This window comes from Oncorhynchus tshawytscha, linkage group LG16, assembly GCF_018296145.1.
Source record: "Oncorhynchus tshawytscha isolate Ot180627B linkage group LG16, Otsh_v2.0, whole genome shotgun sequence".
NCBI classification, from domain to species: domain Eukaryota; kingdom Metazoa; phylum Chordata; class Actinopteri; order Salmoniformes; family Salmonidae; genus Oncorhynchus; species Oncorhynchus tshawytscha.
In genome coordinates, this window is record NC_056444.1 from 33,636,452 (window position 1) to 33,659,311 (window position 22,860).

General features: G+C 41.2%; 1 protein-coding gene across 2 annotated transcripts in view; it reads right to left on the reverse strand.

The window, feature by feature from the left end:
• Window positions 1-18,428, reverse strand: part of LOC112215606 (enhancer of polycomb homolog 1) — a 62,253-nt gene extending 43,825 nt beyond the window's left edge. The window contains exon 1 of one of the 2 annotated variants that reach the window (XM_024374769.2): window positions 18,115-18,428. Coding sequence is in view for 1 of the 2 variants with exons in the window: in XM_024374768.2 (XP_024230536.1) it covers window positions 5,048-5,200 (153 nt within the window). In the remaining variant the exon portion in view is untranslated. Of the gene's footprint in view, window positions 1-5,047; window positions 5,544-18,114 lie in introns of those variants that run through there. The other variant, XM_024374768.2, reaches the window with a different exon arrangement.
• Between the last annotated feature and the right edge of the window lie 4,432 nt (window positions 18,429-22,860).

Sequence of the window (22,860 nt, forward strand, 5' to 3'; positions counted from 1 at the left end):
AATTTTAGATGTATATTTTCCTTTAGATTTAGATACAATTTTGATTAACCACATGCCAATGATTGAGATACGAAGACTGGCATGCAGATCGGTTGAAATGGTAAGATAAATTGGCACTGCAAATGGGAAAGGTTGCTGACCCCTGGTGTAGACCATTACTGGCAACTTTGGGAACATAGTGGCAGAATCTGCGAAAGCCAGCAGCAGCGGTGGTTCGGAAACAGTTTTTTCCCCTTCTGGTTAGGCTCCCTGGCTCCCTCCTGAGTCATATGTGTTTTAATTATTGAATCACAGTGTGCTTGAAGCATCAGACAATCTGGCTGTAGCCTACATATTGTTGATTTTATTAAAACATATAGGGCATGTCCATATGGAGAAATACACATGTAAAAATGTTGACCAGACGATTGGTCGAAAGAATAGACAACTCCTGGTCGACAATTTTTTTTTTAAAGTCAGTGACAGCCCTAAATTAATTTCTTACATTCAATTAAAACAGCCCACACATGCCTGATCAAGGACTAGCTCAGTATTCAAGTAGATCTCTGTACAGATTATAGTAGCCTAACAGTAAATTCTAGTAAAGTAGCAGGTGCACTGAACTCAAATCATGCAGCATCTCAACATTTAAGCAGGAATGTATAAGGCTGCGTGTACTGTGATGTTACCTAGCTAGGTGTAATAATGTTTAGGATCATGAAACACTAGCTCTCAGTCCTTGACATGTTCCTCTTGACAGATTACAAAACTCAAACTGTGCGAGGCAGGCAGGGGTTGGAAATTGTTCACTACATGGGACATAATAGCCAAGCGCTCAAAGGGGATACCTAGTCAGTTGCACAACAAAATGTGTCTTCTGCATTCAACCCAGCCCATCTGAATCAGAGAAGTGCGGGGCTTAACTGATTTAACTGAATCTGGCGGAACTGCAGTTTTTTCCACAATGCCGGCTCGGGATTCGAACCAGCGATCGCTTGGTTACTAACCCAGTCCATTCACTAACCAAGTAGCCCAACTGTACAAAGACAAATCCACCACAAGACAATGACAATCAATTTGGTACAGGACAGTAAAGGGAAAAGTTATTATGGACATTATAGATGCAGCCAAACAGTATTTTCAATTTCTTTGTTTCCCTCACTTTCCTACATTTCAAAATTCCACCAACACTGCATAAAACATTGAGCTGTATAAAATATGCATCCTGTTGATTCCGGTATGGTTTCACAATAGCCCGCCAGCCAGCCAGCCAGAAAGCTTTGCGTTCCAGATTTAAAACCACCAGACCAGTTCCTGGTCAGGAGAAGCTAGCTACCAATCCATCCAGTTTGACTAAGTCAATCAGCTCCCAGAGTCTGTCCCAAATAGCACCATATTCTTTACATAATGAACTAATTGACCACTAACACTGTGTGCCCTGTTCACAAGTAGTGCACCATAAAGGGAATAGGGTGCCATTTAGGATACAGACCCAGGGTTTCCCCATCCAGTTCCCACTGGTGTAAATGTGGGTCAGACAGTAAAGCAGCCACGCTGCATATCACTTGGGCCCCTGAAGTAAAACAGCCTCTATTTCCCTCGGTCTCTGTCACTCCAGGCAGTTACATAACAGAGAAAGCACAGAACAGAGGGGCAGTTGGGATTCTTCTGATAGTAAAATTAACTGCACCCCCAGTCCCTTCCTCTGCTTGCGTTCACTGAGGCATCTCAGCACAAGACACCCCCCTCTGATGCCCTGGTGAGGTCATGAAGAGGCAATAACCCACTGTCTCTCAGACCATACATAACACAATGCTCAAAATTGGCCACTGGGTTTGTTTTGGATTATAACCCAAAACTGGGTCAAAGTTGTTTTGCATCAAACCCCCTGACAGTGTAAAAATGCGCACACACACAGCATCAGCCTGAACCAGGGGGTGGAACCGGTTCACAGAACAGAACCAAAAACATTTTTTTGAAGGTACAGAAAGAAATGTAACCTGGAACAAAAGGTCATCCACACTGTTCCTGGAACAGAACTGTTATTTTAAAAGCATGGGAACCGGTTAATAACGTTATTTTACACTCCAGGCATTAAAAAAAAAATAACGTGCCCCTTGATTACAAGTTTTTAAAAAGAACGAAAAAAAACGGTACTTGGTGGGGTTTCGCACGGGTTTAGAAATGTATTTTACCGGTCGGAAGCGCGAAACGAAAAAACAAAGGTCCTGTTCAGAACGAAGCGCCGGAAGATCATGTTGGTTCCAACCCCTGGCCTGAACACTCAGATCTTGCTATACTACATTCAGGAGTCTGGGCTTCACTACACCCATAGATTGCTACTTCATTCCATAGCTACTTATCTAATATCTAGCAGCACTCCTACTCTGAGATGCTTTATGAACACTGGCACTGGATTCTAAAATGCTTGTTTTCTGTCAGCTTGAATGAAGAATTAGACTATGGTCAAACTTCCAACAGACCCCATCTCTCCTTACTCCTGTCACTGAGACACATGGCTAAGAAAAGCTTATGCGCATGCTTTTGAACTAGAAAAGACAGACACGCTTATTTTTCTGTTCATAATCAAAATGATTGACTAGTAGTTAGTGTTGCACGAAGCAAGAGAGAGAGAATGCTGACAGCATGGCTTCTAACGAAAACATCATACCTCCACGCCGCAGCTTGTTGACAAATCTGGCTCCAGAGGCGATCTATGGGAATACTTTGCTTACAGAGCAGATGAGGACCAGTCCACCGAAACAACTATGCAAAAAGTGTTAAAGCACTGCAGCGCAAGGGAGGTTCAGTTGCAAACGACAAACTATTTTAACACGTGACATTTGCATTAGTTTGACACAAGAGTAAAAATGTATTCCTGTCCTGTCAACAAAATTCCCATACTGCTATAGTTCTATAACCCTGGAACTTTCCTGTCCCATCCCAATTCTACAGCATTGCATTAAGTGGAAACCAAAATGTTTCACTGGGCAAGCCTCGTTGTAGCTAGATGTTAAGAGCCACGACGGGACAATTTTAGGTCATCCAAATCCTGCCACGTTAATTCTCCTAACCTGAAAAAGTCATTTCTGCTGGTCAAAAGACCAGCAGAAATGCCCTGAGAACAGTTTTGGTTTCCACTAATGCAATACAGCTGCTCTGAGTAGTCATAGCAACTGCTCCATTTTGCTGCTCAGCACTCAGGAGACAGTTGCCTGTACACAGCTGATAACCACATTACGAGATTTTGGCAATGACGGCAGCCCTTGTACTTACTGAAGAGTCGGATGAACTCATGGATATTGGACATGTGTAATTGTGTGCGTCTCCGTGTGCATCGAAGGTAAAGTAGTAAATGACTAAAACATGGTGCGAGGTGAGTGTGTGTGCTGACTAAAGGAAATGTTATAATTTTAAAAAATAAGCAGAAATCGCCCTTTCCCTGGCTGCTAAAATAGTTCACTTAAATGTCAGTTTGTGTGACAAAACAAAGTTGTGTAGAGAATCACTGTAACCTTTTCCATAACCAAAAACATTATTTATAGTTGTTTGAAGCTGGTTTACAAAAGAAAACCAGTAAAGGGAAAGAGCAGAGCTATTGCTTCTTAGACTTGCTTTCAATGAGAATGAAAGATCTATACCAATCCTGCCAGAATCCTACATGTCAGAGAGAGTCCTGTTACTATGTCAACCGCTAATTTGCATAGTAACATTCCACTATCAACTAAATGTAAAGTGCTCATGAGCGACAATGACATGAACATATATTCAGCCTGACATTCACATGATCCTGATGATTACAACCCAAAATTAATGTGACATGCACTCATAAGTTAGCTATGACAGCAATATATTTAGACTACTTTGCGTTTGTCTGGTCTTGCTAGCAGTAGCCACTAGCAGCCCTGGGCGGAGCATTGCACCCTGGGAATCATTATGCTGTGTAAAATCCATCATATGGTGTGTAGACTACTGCAATATAGAAGTTTCAGAAATTAGCTTCAATGTGTTGTCATTTTGGAACTAAACTATTCATTTAATACATTCAATTATTTAGCTGTAATGATTCATAGGTATAATGTATAGCAGTTGACCCAATAAGGTCATAGATGAGCAAATTAACCGATATGTATCAAATTACATTTTAAAACAGTTTAGATCTCAATTGTATGCTTCGAGTCTCCGATAGGGTTTTGCCAAAGAAACATTGATGATATTCCCTTACAAAAAAAAGAAGAGTGCATTAACACTGCAGAATGCAGCAAATACTGCTTCCAATATATACATTTTTTTAATGCAGTAATTTTGCCGTGTATCTGCATTACACTGTAGTTATTCTGTAATTACTGCGTCCAAAACGAGTTACTACACGTACTGCATTTTCAAAACAGAAATCTATTTTTGTAAGGGTAATATGAAGTTTTATATTTAAAGGAATTGAAAATACTATAAGATTGAACAATGTGTTAAAAAAAAAAAAAAAAAAATCCGTGGTTATTCTGACTTCAGCTAATACCCTGTTTTTTTTGCCGTGGTATCGTTTCGGTATAGAGTATCGTGATACCAAACCTGGTATAGTATCAATTCTGGTATCGTGACAACACTGCTACTAGTGACACTCAGACACGAACGTGGTCGGTTTTAGCGATCTGACCAAATGTTGCACATTCAAAACATGTCGACTCAATGTCTCCCCCTGGTATTTGTTCATGGTAAGGGCAACACTTCAAAGCCCATCCCCAGCAGTCTTTGGCAAAGTGAAAGTCAACAAAATGGCGGATGCGAAACGAATCACGTGACCCCTTTGTGCTTTCCAATACAATTCCATTTGAAATAAGTTGACACAACACGGCTAACGAACCCAAATTCGAAACAATACACGGTTAGGATTAGATTAACGGAAAAATGTAGGTGTAACACGCAAATTACGTCGCTATCTACCGTGTTCACGGTAAACCGATATGGCCGCCATTTTGTGCAAAGTTGCGCAGGCAAGGTAGCGACGCCCCCCATATTGTGAAAATGTGGAATACATATCAAATATGAATCTGCCAGCGATAAAACATACCGATTCTTCCTCTTTCTCCATCCCAGTTGGCATTTGCGGTACTGCCCGATTGATAGAGGCATATTCGTGCAGGTCTGGCAAGTCCTCGCAGCGAAAGACGGGTAGAGGCTTGGTAGCGTCCAGCGCCCGTGCCCGAAACGACAATTTACTCATGTTTTTTTTATAATGTAAGATTCAGCATTAATCTAACCGATAACCTAAGGTTCACAACAGTACTGCTTTGAGTTCTCATGGATGGATCTGCGATGTTCGCCAGAAGTCAACCGTTCGATTGGTAGTAGGGTAGGTATATGGAGATGCGAACGGAGCCGGGAAGGCCCGGGTTTTGATCGCTCTCTGTCGGTCTCTTTTTTCCGAGGCTCCGCTCTCCCTGGTTCAATACGCCATGGCCAACATGGCGGACATTACAAACTCTAGCAGCTCCTAGCGGCCCAACCCCCGGTCACACAACAGCCATTCCCACACGGTTTTGCACGCGTGCGCGCTCGCGGAGCCCAGGGGAGGGGGTGCTGGGGGAAGGGGAGTACTCACGTTCCCACCGTAAAAACTGCCTGGAATGAATATTCACATACTAGGAGAGGCAGCTGCAAACCAGTGCGCGCTACTGGCGAACGAAATCACTTGCTGTAAATGTTTTTTTTTTTAAATTATTATACAGCACAGGGCGACAGACTGGTCTGGCGCGATTATTAATAGTTTGCACAAAACACAGCCCCCCCCCAACAACAACAACAACCTGGAATACAATAACTTAATTTGAACTGTAAAATAAATTAAAGCAACTGACAGTTTGTATAATGATACGCTGCACGAACTCTAGATGGTCTACTTGAATAGTTGTATGTTGGATAGTTGTATACAAGTGCAGCAGACTGTTGTGAAAATCATTTGCTAACTAAATATGAAAAGAAAATCACGAATCAGTGTACCAAAGATGAGTTAACTAATTTTATGGGGCCCATTTCTTAGTCAATGTCGCCCTCTTGTGGCATAACCTAAGAGTACTGCGCAGTGTTGGTTATTTCCTACTTCAACCGATCTTCCCCCAATTTTTTTTATTTAACCCTAATTTTACCAGGTAAATTGACTGACAACACATTATCATTTACAGCAACGACATGGGGGACAGTTACAGGGGAGAGGAATGAGCCAACTGTAAGCTAGGGATGATTAGGTGACCGTGATGGTAGGAGGACCAGATTGGAAATTTAGCCAGGACACAAGAGGTTAACACCTCTACTCTTACAATAAGTGCCATGAGATCTTTAGTGACTACAGAGAGTCAGGACACCCGTTTAACATCCCACCTGAAAGATGCCCCCCCCCCCGACCACATTTAGAGGTATGACATTGCGTCAGTGTGACTCAAATAGTTACACACACAAAATGTCCTCGTTATCGGAGTTCCACCTGCGACTGGACACATACTTTTTTAAGACACTGGTGCCATCTGAATTGAGAACAAAGAAAGTATCGACAAGTAAAGGTTAATCCAAAATATCCTGATTATTGCTAGCAACATTATGCTCAACCTTAAACACAAGCTTTGCCGCTAAGGTTAGAGTTCATTTGGTGATCAGAAGATAGGTTTGGGCCTGCATCCTAGAGTGCTACTGGACCTGAAAGCACATGCTCCAACCTAGCTCTCAAACCCTTCTCTCCATAGGGTTTCAGTGGTTACCTTCGCACACAGCTGGCTCAGTGTGAAGTACAATTTCAACCCCCTCGTTTTAACATTTAAGGTCTTGCAGTCATCCTATTTCCCAAGTAAAAATAGCCTATGACCAAAACCCATAATATTTGTACACTATTAAAAAACTCAGAATAAGAAATTGTATCTTGGGTGGGGAGCTTACATTCATGACCTTGCCTTGATTGACAGCTGTTTGAAACACCCTTATGGACATTGCCAGGTAACAAGGTAAACAATGGGCCACGTCATTCCGAGCCTAAATAGTATGTATGCCTCAACCCATTTTCTCTGCAAAATGCTCTGAGTTGATCATGGACTGTTGGATATCAGACAAACCGCAGCAATACACAATTGCATTTCTATTGTTTTGTAATTATATTACAGAATATAGTTCACAGATACACTTCCTCACAACAATTTATAAAGCCTGAATCACCGTAGAAGCTTAGACGTAAGGGAATGCACATGAAAAACAGCATACAATAAGTGTACTTTACTATTTATTGGTGCCTCTGCATTAGCATTATAAATGACTATATTCAGAATTGTATGAATTGATCAGACATTTGATAATTTACAATAGGCTAGCATATCCAAAATATTGATCAACATGAAAACGAGAAAAAAGTGAGAAATAATGTTGAGACATTTGACATAAAAATATAATTACAGCCATAAACCTAGTATAGGCACCCTGCCACCCTTGTGTCCCTACAGTGCGCAGGACCCACTGATTTATTCCATTTGTAACTCAAATCTCCAGTCCGAATGCTTGACAAATTATATAAAAAGTAACAAAATGATGTGATGTAAAGTGAACTACTAAGGCTTTAGGAAATGTAACCAACTACAAAGATTGATGGGGAGAGGAGGGGGACCCATGTACCCCGCTTCAATCAAGCAGGCGTCAGTCACCCACTTGGCTTCAGTCACCCCCTCAAGACTGAAGCAGGAGACAAATCCAGCTATGGCCTCCTTGTCAGGCCTCTTACATTGGGGAGATAGCTCACACAGCTTCCCCACATACGGCGCTGGATCAAGGGGGACATTGATCCAAGATGAGATCCAGGAGCCTGTCTGTGTAGCCTGTAATGTTTTTGAAAAGGCAAATGTTTGTTAAATATGTAGTGAATTTAAATGTTCCGATTTATGATGCTATCAATTTGTTAATGTAGAAATCTCATTCTACAATGTGTTTTCAAGTGCTGAAATTGAAATATGCAATATTTGTTCAGGCACTTTTGTGAAACTTTTCAATGTTTGTATGTGGAATTTCTGTGTGCCTGAAATGCACAATTAATGCAGATTTGATATGAATAAATTACTTACAGAATGTTGGGTCTGTCTTCACAGAATATCCTTCTTTGACTTGGGAAAGCTGTTTTTGTATTACAGCATTCCTCCTTTGATGGTTGCCTGGGAAGCTGTGCAGACAGACAGTATATTTTGAATAAAAAAAAAAATGTATTTCATTAGTTTGATGACAGTGGCAAGACAAAAGGAGATATAGTGAAATACCAACCCCCCTGATCATCATGATTAGACCCAATGACACAAGCTACATCAACTGCAAGACAACCCACACAAGAATGGTAAAGCACCCTTTACTGGTTCTAACAGCTGACCAATCAGCTTGCTGCCGAGGCTTAGCAAACTTTAGGAAAAAGGTTGTTTGACCAGATAAAATGCTATTTCTCCAAACAAATGAACAATAGACTTTCAGCATGCTTATAGAGAACGGCACTGACAAACTACTGATTGGTTGAAAGAAATTGTTAAAAACATTGTGGGAGCCGTACTGATAGATTTCAGTGCAGCCCTTAATATTATTGACCATAACAAGTTGCTGAATTTTTTTTTTGTGTTATGGCTATTCAACCTCAGCTCTGAATCTATATGGCATTATTTAATGGAAGCTTCTCTAATGTTCAACATATAAAGTGTGGTACCGCAGGGCAGCTCTCTTGGCCCGCTACTCTTTTCTATTTTTATTAATGACCTACCACGGGCATTAAAACAAAGCCTGTGTGTCTATGTATGCGGATGATTCAATGCTATACGCGTCAGCAACCACAGCTAGTGAAATCACTGCAACCCTAAACAGAGTTGCATCAGTTTTAGAATGGAGGAGCCATTTTTATTTCTCAATCTCAACTTGTAAAGCGCACCTCCCATTCGGATGCATAGGCTATAGCTTGTCAACCGTTGACTATCAGCGCATCACCCACCACTTTGCAATGTGAGCTTGAGGCAGTATAATTGTTTGAAACCTGAACGTTTTACTTTAAATAATGTGGTGTCTTACCTTGCTTACAAGTAGCCTTGTGGAAATCGACCCATAGAAACTTGGGAGGCAATTATTTTATAAAGACTTCCTCATGCCATTAACCAGCCATTTTCTCCTGTTCTATTGGTTTTTATGTCAACTTTCTTTTGTTGTCCAGAAGCCAAAAGGGCACAATTCTAGTCATATTAGCAACCCATTATAGTAGTTGCTATTAGATTCCCCCTCTAAATTTCAAATGGAGATTCTAATCCCTGTCATATATGGAACTGCTCGCATTAGCGGCAGTTTAGAACTGTTTTCCATGAATTGCATTTGGGCAAATGTTTGAAAATGAAGTTTTATTAGCGGTTTCATTACACGAGTTGCATGTTCAATAATAGGCCATAGCCTTTGACTGTAAGACAATAGGCTTGCACTTGTTGCAAGTTTCCATGAAGCTCTTAATGAAAAATGCCCGGTCTTTGTATGCATGCATAGTATCAGAGAGTTAGAGGCGAAGCGCAAGGTTTTACTCTCGCCAAAATAACTCCAACGTGTTTCTATGGGCTTTTGGGCATAAGCTTGTCGCCTGCCTTCCCACATTGGGACTACTCCTATTGTTAGGGGGAAAACATAAGCATCTTGTCATTACATACAGATCTATGATAGTGTTTTCTGTTGGTCACGCCATTTTACTGTTTGGGAAAAATGTAACCGTTTATTGACCGGTTAATGAGGGTCAGTTAGTCGGCAACAAAATTGATCGAAATTTGCATTTTGAATAGTTTTACACAGATGTGGAGAGGTCTGTCTGTGATAAAGAGATGCTCTGCTTTTTGACACCACACAATGCAAGTCCTGCAGGCTCTAGTTTTATCTTATCTTGATTATTGGCCAGTCATATAGACAGGTGCTGCAAAGGACCTCGAAAAACTGCAGCTGGCCCAGAACAGAGCAGCACATCTTGCTCGTCACTGTAATCAGAGGGCTAATATCAATACTATGCATGCCAGTCTCTCTTTGTTAAAAGTAGAGGAGAGTGATTGCATTTCTTATTTTTACAAGAAACATTGTGTTAAATTCCAAATAGTTTACATAGGCAACTTACACACAGCTCTGACACACACACGTAACCTGCCAGACATGCCACCAAGGGTCTTTTTCCAGTCCACAAATCCAGAACAAATTCAATAAAATATATAGTATTATATATTGCCATGATTGCATGGAACTCTCCATCTCAGATTGTTCAAGTGAACAGCAACCCTGGTTTAAAAAACCTGAATGCAACACCTCCCGGCATAACACTTCACCCCTACATATTTAGTGTGTATGTACTGACACGTAGGCTGTGTGACATTTTAATTGTATGTAGTTCTGTCCTTGTGCTGTTCTTGTCTATTAATGTTCTGTATAATGTCAAGTTCCATGTGGACACCAGGAAAAGTAGCTTCTGCAACAGCTAATGAAGATCCTAATAAAATATCAAATGGAATGGAAAAACTGATTTTCAGGTGTAAATTACAAATACCATACACACCACAACTCCTTTTGTGGACAACATTCCTTCGTGCTGTCTGTGTGCTGGCAGATCTAAGACTCGGTGTAGGGGGCTAAGGGATATAATAAAATTTTAAAAAACGGACTATAGGCGTGTCAAAGAAAGTCAAAACAGCCACCGTTGAATGATCTAACATCTCCCAAATGTTGGCTACCGTGTCAGACTCATCAAACTCTGATACTTACATTATGGTCAGTGCTTGCAAGATCCACTGTCAATGATGGTATAGCATCCATCTTCAGGATTAGCTTCCTGACAAGACCTATTGAATGTTTTCCACAATTAATAAATCAACTTTACCCAAAATGTGCACTGCACACACATGATATGGTCCTAATTTTCAGTGCAGTCTGTCTACCCCAAATGAAAAGCAGCCACTGCTCTCGGATTTCTTCATTCTTCAAAAAACTGTGTAAGGTTAATGTCACACTACGGCATACAGTCGGTGTGCTTTTACCGGCACGCTGGTAAGTAGCTTGTTAACTAACCATCACACCACAGATGAAAGGTTACCAGTACGCTCTGCTTCAGCTAGCTACTAGTAGATAAAGCCAAAGCAAGGCGTAGGTGCACATGATGGTTAAGGCTATACATACAGTACCAGTTAAAAAAGTTGATACACCTACTCATTCAAGGGTTTATTTTAACAAAACGATATTCTTCAAAGTAGCCACCCTTTGCCTTGACAGATTTGCACTCTTGGCATTCTCTCAAACAGCTTCATGAGGTAGTCCCCTGGAATGCATTTCAATTAACAGGTGTGCCTTGTTAAAAGTTAATTTGTGGAATTTATTTCCTTCTTAATGCGTTTCAGCCAATCAGTTGGGTTGTGACAAGATAGGTTGGTATACAGAAGATGGTATTTTACCAAAAAGGACAAAGTCCATATTATGGCAAGAACAGCTTAAATAAGCAAAGAGAAATGACAGTTCATCATTACTTTAAGACATGAAGGTCAATCAATCCAGAAAATTAAGAACTTTGAAAGTTTCTTCAAGTGCAAAAACCATCAAGCACTATGATGAAACAGGCTCTCATAAGGACCCCCACAGGGAAGGAAGACCTAGAGTTACGTCTGCTGCAGAGGATAAGTTCACTAGAGTTAACTGCACCTCAGATTACAGCACCAAATAAATGTTTCAGAGTTCAAGTAACAGACATCAACTGTTCAGAGGACACTGCGTGAATCAGGCCTTCATGGTCGAATTGCTGCAAAGAAATCACTAAAGGACACCAATAATAAGAATAGACTTGCTTGGGCCAAGAAACACGAGCAACGGACTTTAGGCTGGAGGAAATCTGTTCTTTGGTCTGAGTCCAAATGTGTTATTTTTGGTTCCAACCACAGTGTCTTTATGAGATGCAGAGTAGGTGAACGAATGATCTCTGCATGTGTGGGTCCCACCGTGAAGCATGGAGGAGATTTGATGGTGTAGGGGTTCTTTGCTGGTGACACTGTCAGTAATTTATTTAGAATTCAAGGCACACTTAACCAGCATGGCTACCACAGCATTCTGCAGTGAAACGCCATCCCATCTGGTTAGCAAGTAGTGTAACTATAATTTGTTTTTGGCCTCCAATCACCCAACCTCAACCCAATTGAGATGGTTTGGGATGAGTTGAACCGCAGAGTGAAGGAAAAGCAGCCAACAAGTGCTCAGCGTATGTGGGAACTCCTCCAAAATGGTTGGAAAAGCATTCCAGGTGAAGCTGGTTGAGAGAATGCCAAGAGTGTGCATAGCTGTTATCAAGACAAAAGGTGGCTACTTTGAAGAATCTAAAATATTTAGATTTGTTTAACACTTTTTTTGGTTACTACATGATTCCATGTGTTATTTCATAGTTTTGATGTCTTCACTATTATTCTACAATGTAGAAAATAGTACAAAGAAAGAAAAACCCTTGAGTGAGTAGGTGTCCAAACTTCTGACTGGTACTGTATTTAAATTTAGGTAAGATAATATGATGCTAGTATTGGTGTATTACATTTCCAGTTTATGTGACGTTGTATAAGCTGGAAGTAAATCCATAGTAATGCATGCCTTCTGAATCTAAGTGTTTGACTTGGGGACTTAACTTTATGATCCATCCTGATCAATGTACCACTAACTGGTTTCATTAAAATATGATCAAATTTTATGAAAAACATCATTTTCAGTGTTCAGGATTTTTAAGAACACAGGGAAAAAAATTTGTTTTGTTTTTTTACATTTATTTAACTACGCAAGTCAGTTAAGAACAAATGATTATTTTACAATGACGGCCTACCCCAGCCAAACCCTCCCCTAACCTGGACGATGCTAGACCAATTGTGCGCCACCCTATGGGACTCCGATCACAGCCAGTTGTGACAAAGCCCGGGATCGAACCAGGGTCTGTAGTGACTATTCTAGCACTGAGATGCTAGACTAATGCGTAATCTCCAGCTGCGTGTATTTTTCCATTTGGTTCAGAGGAGAAACTAAACTGCCACAAATGATTTATCATCGAATAGATATGTGAAAAACACCTTGAGGATTGATTCTAAACAACATTTGCCATGTTTCTGTTGATATTATGGAGTTCATTTGGAAAAAAGTTTGGCGTTGTAATGACTGAATTTTCTGGGTTTTTTCTAAGCCAAACGTGATGAACAAAATGGAGCGATTTCTCCTACACAAATAATCTTTTTGGAAAAACTGAACATTTGCTATCTAACTGAGAGTCTCCTCATTGAAAACAACAAGTTCTTCAAAGGTAAATGATTTTATTTGAATGCTTTTCTTGTTTTTGTGAAAATGTTGCCTGCTGAATGCTAGGCTTAATGCTATGCTAGCTATCAATACTCTTACATAAATGCTTGTGTAGCTATGGTTGAAAAGCATATTTTGAAAATCTGAGATGACAGTGTTGTTAATAACAAAAGGCTAAGCTTGTGAGCCAATATATTTCTTTCATTTCATTTGCGACTTTCATGAATAGTTAACGTTGCATTATGGTAATGAGCTTGAGGCTATGATTACGCTCCCGGATACGGAGCTCGACGCAAGAAGTTAAAGCTACCGCGCATACCTAGATAACGTAGGTACATGACGTAATGATACCCACAATGTCTGCTTTGTGGATTGAGCAGTCAAGTCGAGCAGTCATTTGAAAGAGGAAGAACATTTCAGCGAGACAACTCAAAGGCGAAATCCATTAAAGCCAAGATAATGGCATTCATTGCCCTTGACAATCAACCGTTCTCTGTTGTGGGTGATTTTGGCTTTCGCCGACTCGTCGAGCATCGGTACACACTAACAAGTGCGTTATTTTTCAGATGTCGCCCTACCGGAGTTACACAGTAATAGCGTCACTGCTATTAGCTACACAGCATACATACTATAGAACGCCGTTTGGGTCTTTGCGTGTCAAAAGCAGACACCGTAGCACTGTCAAAGCTGTACAAAAAAAGTCTGCAAACAAGCAAACACCGGCCACGAACGATGTGTTTACAATACCGCGTTGGTAATAAAGCATTATTTGGTTGACCACAACTTCTGGGACAGTTAGCTTTAGCTTGGTACCTAGATATCACCAATACAACTAGCCTGAAAACCATGACCAGTAGAAACTGCAGTCATTTTCATTATTCTTAGCAATGATAAGTATTAGCTAGGTTGCCACTTGTTGTTCGCCTACTGAAATTTAACTTGAGTTCATGAAAATAAATAGCTAGCCAGCTAATTAACCCTGTTGCCCAAAGCTAACATTATAAGCAGGCAGTTAGCTTCACCTGGCTAGTGAAGCTCGACCAGACCGGGTTGTGTTGTGAAGCTAGCCACAATAAGGATTAGGCACAATAGTGGAATTTGCAGTTTGCCTTCAAAATAAAAGTATGTCACTGATACAAATTAATACAAATAGTTGAATTATGCCATACTATCATTTTCAACTCTAACTGCAAAGTCGACTATTAGCTAATCGTCATTGTGGCTAGCTTCACATAGATGGGCTGACAACAAAATCACACAAATTATCAATGGAAATCAAATTTATCAACCCATGGAGGTCTGGATTTGGAGTCACACTCAAAATTAAAGTGTAAAACCACACTACAGGCTGATCCAACTTTGATGTAATGTCCTTAAAACAAGTCAAAATGAGGCTCAGTGTGGCCTCCACGTGCCTGTATGACCTCCCTACAATGCCTGGGCATGCTCCTGATGAGGTGGCGGATGGTCTCCTGAGGGATCTCCTCCCAGACCTGGACTAAAGCATCCGCCAAATCCTGGACAGTCTGTGGTGCAACGTGGCGCTGGTGGATGGAGCGAGACATGATGTCCCAGATGTGCTCAATTGGATTCAGGTCTGGGGAATGGGCGGGCCAGTCCATAGCATCAATGCCTTCCTCTTGCAGGTACTGCTGACACACTCCAGCCACATGAGGTCTAGCATTGTCTTGCATTAGGAGGAACCCAGGGCCAACCGCACCAGCATATGGTCTCACAAGGGGTCTGAGGATCTCATCTCGGTACCTAATGGCAGTCAGGCTACCTCTGGCGAGCACATGGAGGGCTGTGCGGCCCCCCAAAGAAATGCCACCCCACACCATGACTGACCCACCGCCAAACCGGTCATGCTGGAGGATGTTGCAGGCAGCAGAACGTTCTCCACGGCGTCTCCAGACTGTCACATGTGCTCAGTGTGAACCTGCTTTCATCTGTGAAGAGCACAGGGCGCCAGTGGCGAATTTGCTAATCTTGGTGTTCTCTGGCAAATGCCAAATGTCCTGCACGGTGTTGGGCTGTAAGCACAACCCCCACCTGTGGACGTCGGGCCCTCATACCACCCTCATGGAGTCTGTTTCTGACCGTTTGAGCAGACACATGCACATTTGTGGCCTGCTGGAGGTCATTTTGCAGGGCTCTGGCAGTGCTCCTCCTGCTCCTCCTTGCACAAAGACGGAGGTAGCGGTCCTGCTGCTGGGTTGTTGCCCTCCTACGGCCTCCTCCACATCTCCTGATGTACTGGCCCGTCTCCTGGTAGCACCTCCATGCTCTGGACACTACGCTGACAGACACAGCAAACCTTCTTGCCACAGCTCGCATTGATGTGCCATCCTGGATGAGCTGCACTACCTGAGCCACTTGTGTGGGTTGTAGACTCCGTCTCATGCTACCACTAGAGTGAAAGCAACACCAGCATTCAAAAGTGACCAAAACATCAGCCAGGAAGCATAGGAACTGAGAAGTGTCTGTGGTTATCACCTGCAGAACCACTCCTTTATTGGGGGTGTCTTGCTAATTGTCTATAATTTCCACCTGTTGTCTATTCCATTTGCACAACAGCATGTGACATTTATTGTCAATCAGTGTTGCTTCCTAAGTGGACAGTTTGATTTCACAGAAGTGTGATTGACTTGGAGTTACATTGTTGTTGTTTAAGTGTTCCCTTTATTTTTTTGAGCAGTGTAGTTAGCTAGCTAACTATAGCAACTGAAAGAGATGCAGTTTTGCAATGTTTTTGGAGAAGAACATTGTTTGCATCCATGAGCTAGCTACCTTTAAAAGAAAATTACCAGCACGGTAGGTCCGCGAGACAACTTTACCAGCATCATAGCATAGGATGAATCATTGTGACATGAAATACGAATGATAGTGTAATCAATCTGTAATAATTACGAAAAAATGTATGAACGCGTTAAATTATGTGATGTGCAGCCATATTCAAGTCCTGATTGGCCATAGTGTTATTTGACACGTCAAATAGGGCCATCCATAGAAATCCTGGTTGAGAATGAAACAACTTAACAAATGAACAACGAAATAGCACAGCAAGTAAGCGAAATGAATAGGTTTCGGTTATGTCTTACTGGTAATGGGGACATATGTAAATTCCAACAAAATAACATTTTGGTCAGTGTGGTGTGTGTGTAACCTGTATTTAACTAGGCAAGTCAATTAAGAACAAATTCTTATTTACAATGACAGCCGGGACGACGCAGGGCCAACTGTAATCCGCCCTATGGGACTCCCACGGCCGGATGTGACACAGTCTGGATTCGAACCAGGGACTGTAAGTGACACCTCTTGCACTGAGATGCAGTGCCGTAGACCGCTGCGTCCATGTGTGTGTGTTAACTATTTAACTGTACTAGAATGGGCAATGGTGTAGGAACATCCCAAGGATACCAGATAGCTATTGACCCTACAGTTACTAGCTAGATTTCATGTAGCCAAGCCATGTGCATGAGTAGCCACTAGTCAGTCAATGAGAGAGGAACAGCACATATAGAACAATGACCCAGATAGTTCACTATGTAGAAATCTGACGCATCCCGTTGGCGTTTCCACTCAACACCAAATATGGTGATGAAAGGATGCCCAGTGGGCAGCAGTGGGGGAAGATTGGGCAAGATGGATTTTGGCCGACATTCTGCAAATGTTCTCATCCATAAAACATTTGATCTCAATACAGCTTTGTTACGAACAGAATGGACTAAGTTTTGTAGACTTTACCCTTTGCCTAAGTAAATTGCGTTGTTTAAGAGCACAAGGGCGAATTGAGTTACTGCAAATGCGCATTTCAGAGTAGACGTTCTCGAACGGAAATATGCAAATACATGCTAGAATGCGCCAATAGGATTTTGCTTAGCATGCTCTTGGCTCTGCCCACCTTGATTGTTTGCCCACTATGATTCATTTCCTGAATTGGTAACGACAAGCAGTGGTCTACCTTAGGTTAGTTGAAAAAAATATTTGGCAACAGCGCCTCCACAAATAGTCGACGACAACCCGCCCTCAATGATGGCCAAAAAAATATAAACTGAACGAAGGTTACTTTGCTGTCGATAATAAAACTGCGGAAAGAGAGAAGACCATTTGAGGAAATGAGCTGGCCGCAACCAGATTCCAGACACAAGTGGGAATCAAATGTACCAGACGTTTCAGTTAGTTAGAGATGGACACAAAAATGGTAGTTACAACATTAACTAGCTAAAGTTAGCTAGTGAGATTTGCGCTTTGGTCGCTTGACTTGGTTACAAATGGTTGGCTAATTTGTAACTAGCTAAATTAGCGGCCATCAAAAAGTACGTTAGATAGCTGTTGACTAGCAAACAGCACAGTAGCCAGCCAACTTCTTGTAGAGTTCCACCCACTATAAAATCTGCTTTTACGAATTATTTTTCAGTGCTTGCCCTCAGCGAATATGGTCAGGCAGATGTTGGGGCAGCGTTAACGTTAGTTACTGAAATTATCATCAAATAGTTTTCCTCAAGAACGAGAGCGGTTGCTAGCAGGTAGCGAACGTAAATTATTTAACGTTATAGCTACAACATTGACGTGTATATAATGAAAAGTGTACGTAGCTAGCTAAATTATGGGGAAGGACATTTGATTATTTTACACCAACAAGTTTTATTTAAAACGAGGGTTGTGATTTAAAACGGCATGGGCGTCGATTGTCTCGGCGACGTCTAATTGTATTGGTTAACTACATTCAAAAACGTAAATGATTAAATGTGTTACTCAACGTAGCTAGAATAGTTACTGGGTCTAAAAGACAAAACAAGAACATTTACTTACCAGGGAGGATGATATCTAGTCGACATGACGGATATTCCAGCTAGCAATAGCGTACTTAGCTAGCGAACGTTATCCATTGCAAACCGCGCATACATAGTTCTTGCTGGGTTGGTACTGCTATCTTGCTGGCTAGCACGCAATCCACAAACACTATGCGGTATTTAGAATGAAGCAACATTTTATGTTTGCTGTCAACGTCGGGTAACTTACTCGAAAGGGATAACTAGCTAGCTGTAGCGAAAAATCAGTTCACCCAAAAGGTTACTTACAGCTGACCAAGCCATAACTTTGCAATGCCAAACAGACTGTTTGTGATTGGACAGCGAGTGGCACCAATCACCTGTAGAGAGCTAGGGGACGATGAGCTCACTGGTTAGTTTACTTCGAAGGACTGAGTAAAAACCAACAAAAAAACTGGTAGAAAGGGTCAGATATCAGAATAATTTTATATTAAAATTAAAGTCAATCGTAAAACTGTGAAATTACCAAATGAATTGTTGTACTTTTATATTTTAAACATTTATGGCCCATCTGATGTAAATTTCCTTCAATGGGGCTAGACTGTGTACATGGATCATTTGACCCGATAATATGGATTTATTGTGGAAGAGTATTATTGGAGAGGTAGTGTAGTGTAGACACATTGATCATATACCAGACATACACAGTGACAACATTCCTTCTGAAATAGATTTTTGCAGTGTGATGCAAGGGAAAGGAGGGGGAGGAGATCTGTCCTGCTTTCATCTGTTTCTGCCTCCCTTTGGATGGGCTAATTAATTCCCATCAGCCACAGATGAGAGTTTTGATTATATTTATTTGACCATTTTAAAACAATACAACTACACATGTGGATATGGCACTATGCCATTAAAATAAGGATGACATAAAACATTAAACAAATACTTATTTTCATTGTGGCCCTCATGTAAATACATGAAAACAAAATATATTGAAGATTATAACATGAAAACAAAATAAATCTCGTCAATAGGGAGGAAACCGTAAAACAAATGAAATAGATTACCAAGTAACGTTCTGGAAACAATTATACTTTATTTAAGCCTGTGCAGTTTTAAAGCATATTGCCCATAAACCATTTCTTAAGCTTTATCTTAAAACTCCCCATTGTAGGGATGGATTTTATATGGTTTGGTACACCATTCCATTCCTCTCCACCAGTGTTAAATAAATAGCTTTTTCCAGCCATGCTCCTATAGCGCAGGAGTCTGATATGAGCAACACTGGCTCTGGTGTGATGGCTATGAGTGTCTAATGAAATTAAAATAACCAGACAGGTAACTGCGGGCAAAGTCATGTATAACTTAAAAAAACATCAACAGTTTGATTTGCACCACCCGGAGATCAACTGGAAGTCAGTTCAGTTCCTTGAAATTATTAGGACCAATGTCCGTCCTAGGGCTAAGCATGAGCGTAATTCTCATTAGTTTGATTAGGGCCATTTAAATTTGTACTTAAGATTTTTTGTTATGTCTCTGAAACATGCGATACAAGCATAGTCATAGTGGCCTGTATCAGAGATATTGCCAGGGTCCTCATAGTCTCTGTATCCAGAAACTTGGCTACCCTTGCTTGAAACGTTTTCCTGGAGTGAACCTTCCCAATGACCTTCAGAGCCATGAGTTCACCTGTCATGTGTTGGTCCAGTTCACATCCAAAGTATGTAGCAGAGCATTTTTCCTTCAGCTCTACACCATTACACTTGACCAAGAAGTTGGAAGAGTTTCTCACTTTGTGTTGAGAACCAAAAGTGATACATTCTGTCTTTCCTAAATGCAGAGACAGTTTGCTGTTGGATAATCACTTACTGACTTTAGTCAGTTTGATGCCTAGGGTCTTTTCAACAATATCCCTTTTCTTATGTAAAACCAAGAGGGCAGAATCATCCCAGAACAGAGGGCATGAACAGGCAGAGTCCATATAATTTATGTAGAGCAAAGAAAGCAAAGGCTCCAAAATGCTCCCCTGGGCTATACCACCGTTTATCTCCTTAGCATCAGACAGTGTCCAGCCCACATCCACCCTTTGGACCCTATCAATTAAGTATGACCACCCATAATAGGGAGTCGGTGCAAAACCAATTGCTCTCAGTTTGTACAACAAAATATTATGGTTCACAGTATCAAATGCTTTTTGTAGGTCAAGCATGACAATACCACTGAAGTTGCCCTTGTCAATTACTTGCTTGATAAAATCTGTCATTTATATTAAACAAGTATCAGTAGAATAGGATTGTCTAAAACTGGACTGAAGGTCATATAAAATGTTATGGTCATCAATGTACTTTATGATCTGTTCATGGAGTGCTCTTTCTAAAACCTTTAACAACAAACTCAAGATTGACACTGGTCTGTAGTTCCCTTGTTCAACTTTGCTTCCTTTCTTGTATAAAGGAACAACTCTTGCATGTTTCAACTCTGGTGGTACCTTTCCATGTTGAATGGAAAGATTGATGATGTGTGTTACATAAGGTCCAAAATGATCAGCAGCGTCACTGAGGAATCTAGCTGGGATGTTATCCAGTCCTGTGGCTTTCTGTTTGTCTAGATCTTTAAGCGTCTGATGTTGAAACCTGGGAAAACGCAAACTGTCCTTCGGAGATGCCCTTAGCTGAATAACAGGTTTTTATATGATGGTTTCCAAAGGTGCCAGAGCATTCTGGGAGTTTGTCAACAAGGTTTCTGGCAATAGTGAGGAAAAACTCATTAAATGATCACTCACCTGTGCTCTGTCAAAGGTTACAATACCATTGATGTTCAGTCCAATGCTGTTTGACTTTGTTTTGGGCTTGTTGCTACTGCCTAGGTCGTTGAAAGTCTTCCAGAGGTCCCTGGGGTCGTTTTTATTGTCCTGGGCCCTCATTTATCAATGTTGCGTACGAACACGTAAACCATGCGTGCGATCATTTCTTAGCAAAGTGTGGGATTTATCCATTTGTACTTATACTTGAGAATGTGTGTAAATTGAAGCACACCTCGGACCATGCGTACGCACAGCACCTTGTGGTAGAAAAGTCTAACTGCTTATGAAATACTACCCACCAAATGGAAAAAGGATTGACATACTGGACCAAATCATAAACTATGACGATAAAAGATAATACATGAATAGTTTATTAATGTATTTCTTTTATAGACTCTAAAGCTACAAATAGTTTTCTCAGGGTGCTATCGAATTCATAAACATGAAGCCATTTAAGCCTAATTGAATAATAAAGTCAATTAAAAAGAGAGTGGAATGTACGGTTGGAGTCAATTTTGTTAAACCAGTTAAATAATATAAAAGGCAACACTGAGGCATTGTGACTTGTCAAAAATGGCAAATCTTGCATTGCTGGAGGACCTGGCACAAGCTGCATTAAGCAGGGAGTGTGTTTTCAATGAGCTTGCAGATTTTTTTGCTGAGAGCGACAGTAGATTAGTAGATTTCGTTTTCCAAGGCATATTTTATTGTATCTCTGCAACCAACTCTCTCCAGTATTAGAAAGGGAGACGAATCACACCAATACCATCCCAGTGCATACCCAAGTCCTCTCCACCCTGGGATTTTTGTCCACTGGAACATTCCAAAGGGAGATTGCGGATCAGTCTGGCATTTCACAACCAACCATGAGCTGAATATTGCCTGCAGTCCTTCATGGCATTATTTCATTGACCCCACAATACATGCAGTTTCCATACACTAATGTGCAACAGGCCAGAGGGAAAAGGGATTTCCATACCATAGCTGGATTTCACAATGTCATTGGAGCAATTGACTGCACCCACATCTCAATAAAAGCACCATCATTGAACGAATTCAATGTCGTCGATAGAAAAGGTTTCCATTCTGTCAATGTGCAGGTCATCTGTGACTCACATTTGGATTTGTTGAATTTAGTGGACAAATGGCCAGGTTGGACACATGAATAATTCATTGTGCAGAACAGTTCAGTAGGCCTTAACCTCCAGGAAGGAGCTGTTGAGGATGGACGGCTTATTGGTAAGTGACTTATGTTTTATTTGCAGGATTTTATTTGCCTCGTTAGACCTCTACTGGGAAACAATATCTGAATGTTTTGTTCACAACCGCAGGAGACTGGGGTTACCCATTAAAAACATGGCTAATGACTCCCCTCACAAACCCCTCAAACCAACAAGTGGCCAGGTACAATCAAGACCACGCACGCACAAGAACAACAGCGGAGCGCACCATAGGCCTGCTGAAAGGGCGTTGGCTGTGCTTGTCTGGGACAGGAGGCACACTGCAATACCAGCCTAGTAAGGTTTGCCTCTGAAATGACATTCCTTCAAATGCCATTACGTGAATGTAATAGAATGTACCATTTCCTTTTTAGGTTTGCTACATTGTCAAGGCTTGCAGTGCCCTCCACAACATTGCAATCAAAAACAGCATTCCACTGAATGATCCACCCAGACCCGATGAGCCCATGCCTGACAGGGATTGTTTCCCACCACCCATAGCTCTGGCACTGAGGACAATAGTCAATATCGGTTTTAGGTATCTGTTCTTCAAAATATTGTAATCAAATCGACAAGGAAAACACATTTACATTGCACCAGAACTTATTGTCTCAAATGTTTGACACAATCAAGATCTTTCGATGATTGATTTATCCCTCTCAGGCCATTGCATACATCCTCAAGAGTACGTTTTGTTCTCTTCTTGTTGTTTCAGGACTGATTCAGTCCTGAAGCGCTCACCAAAGAGGACACCGTTCTGGTA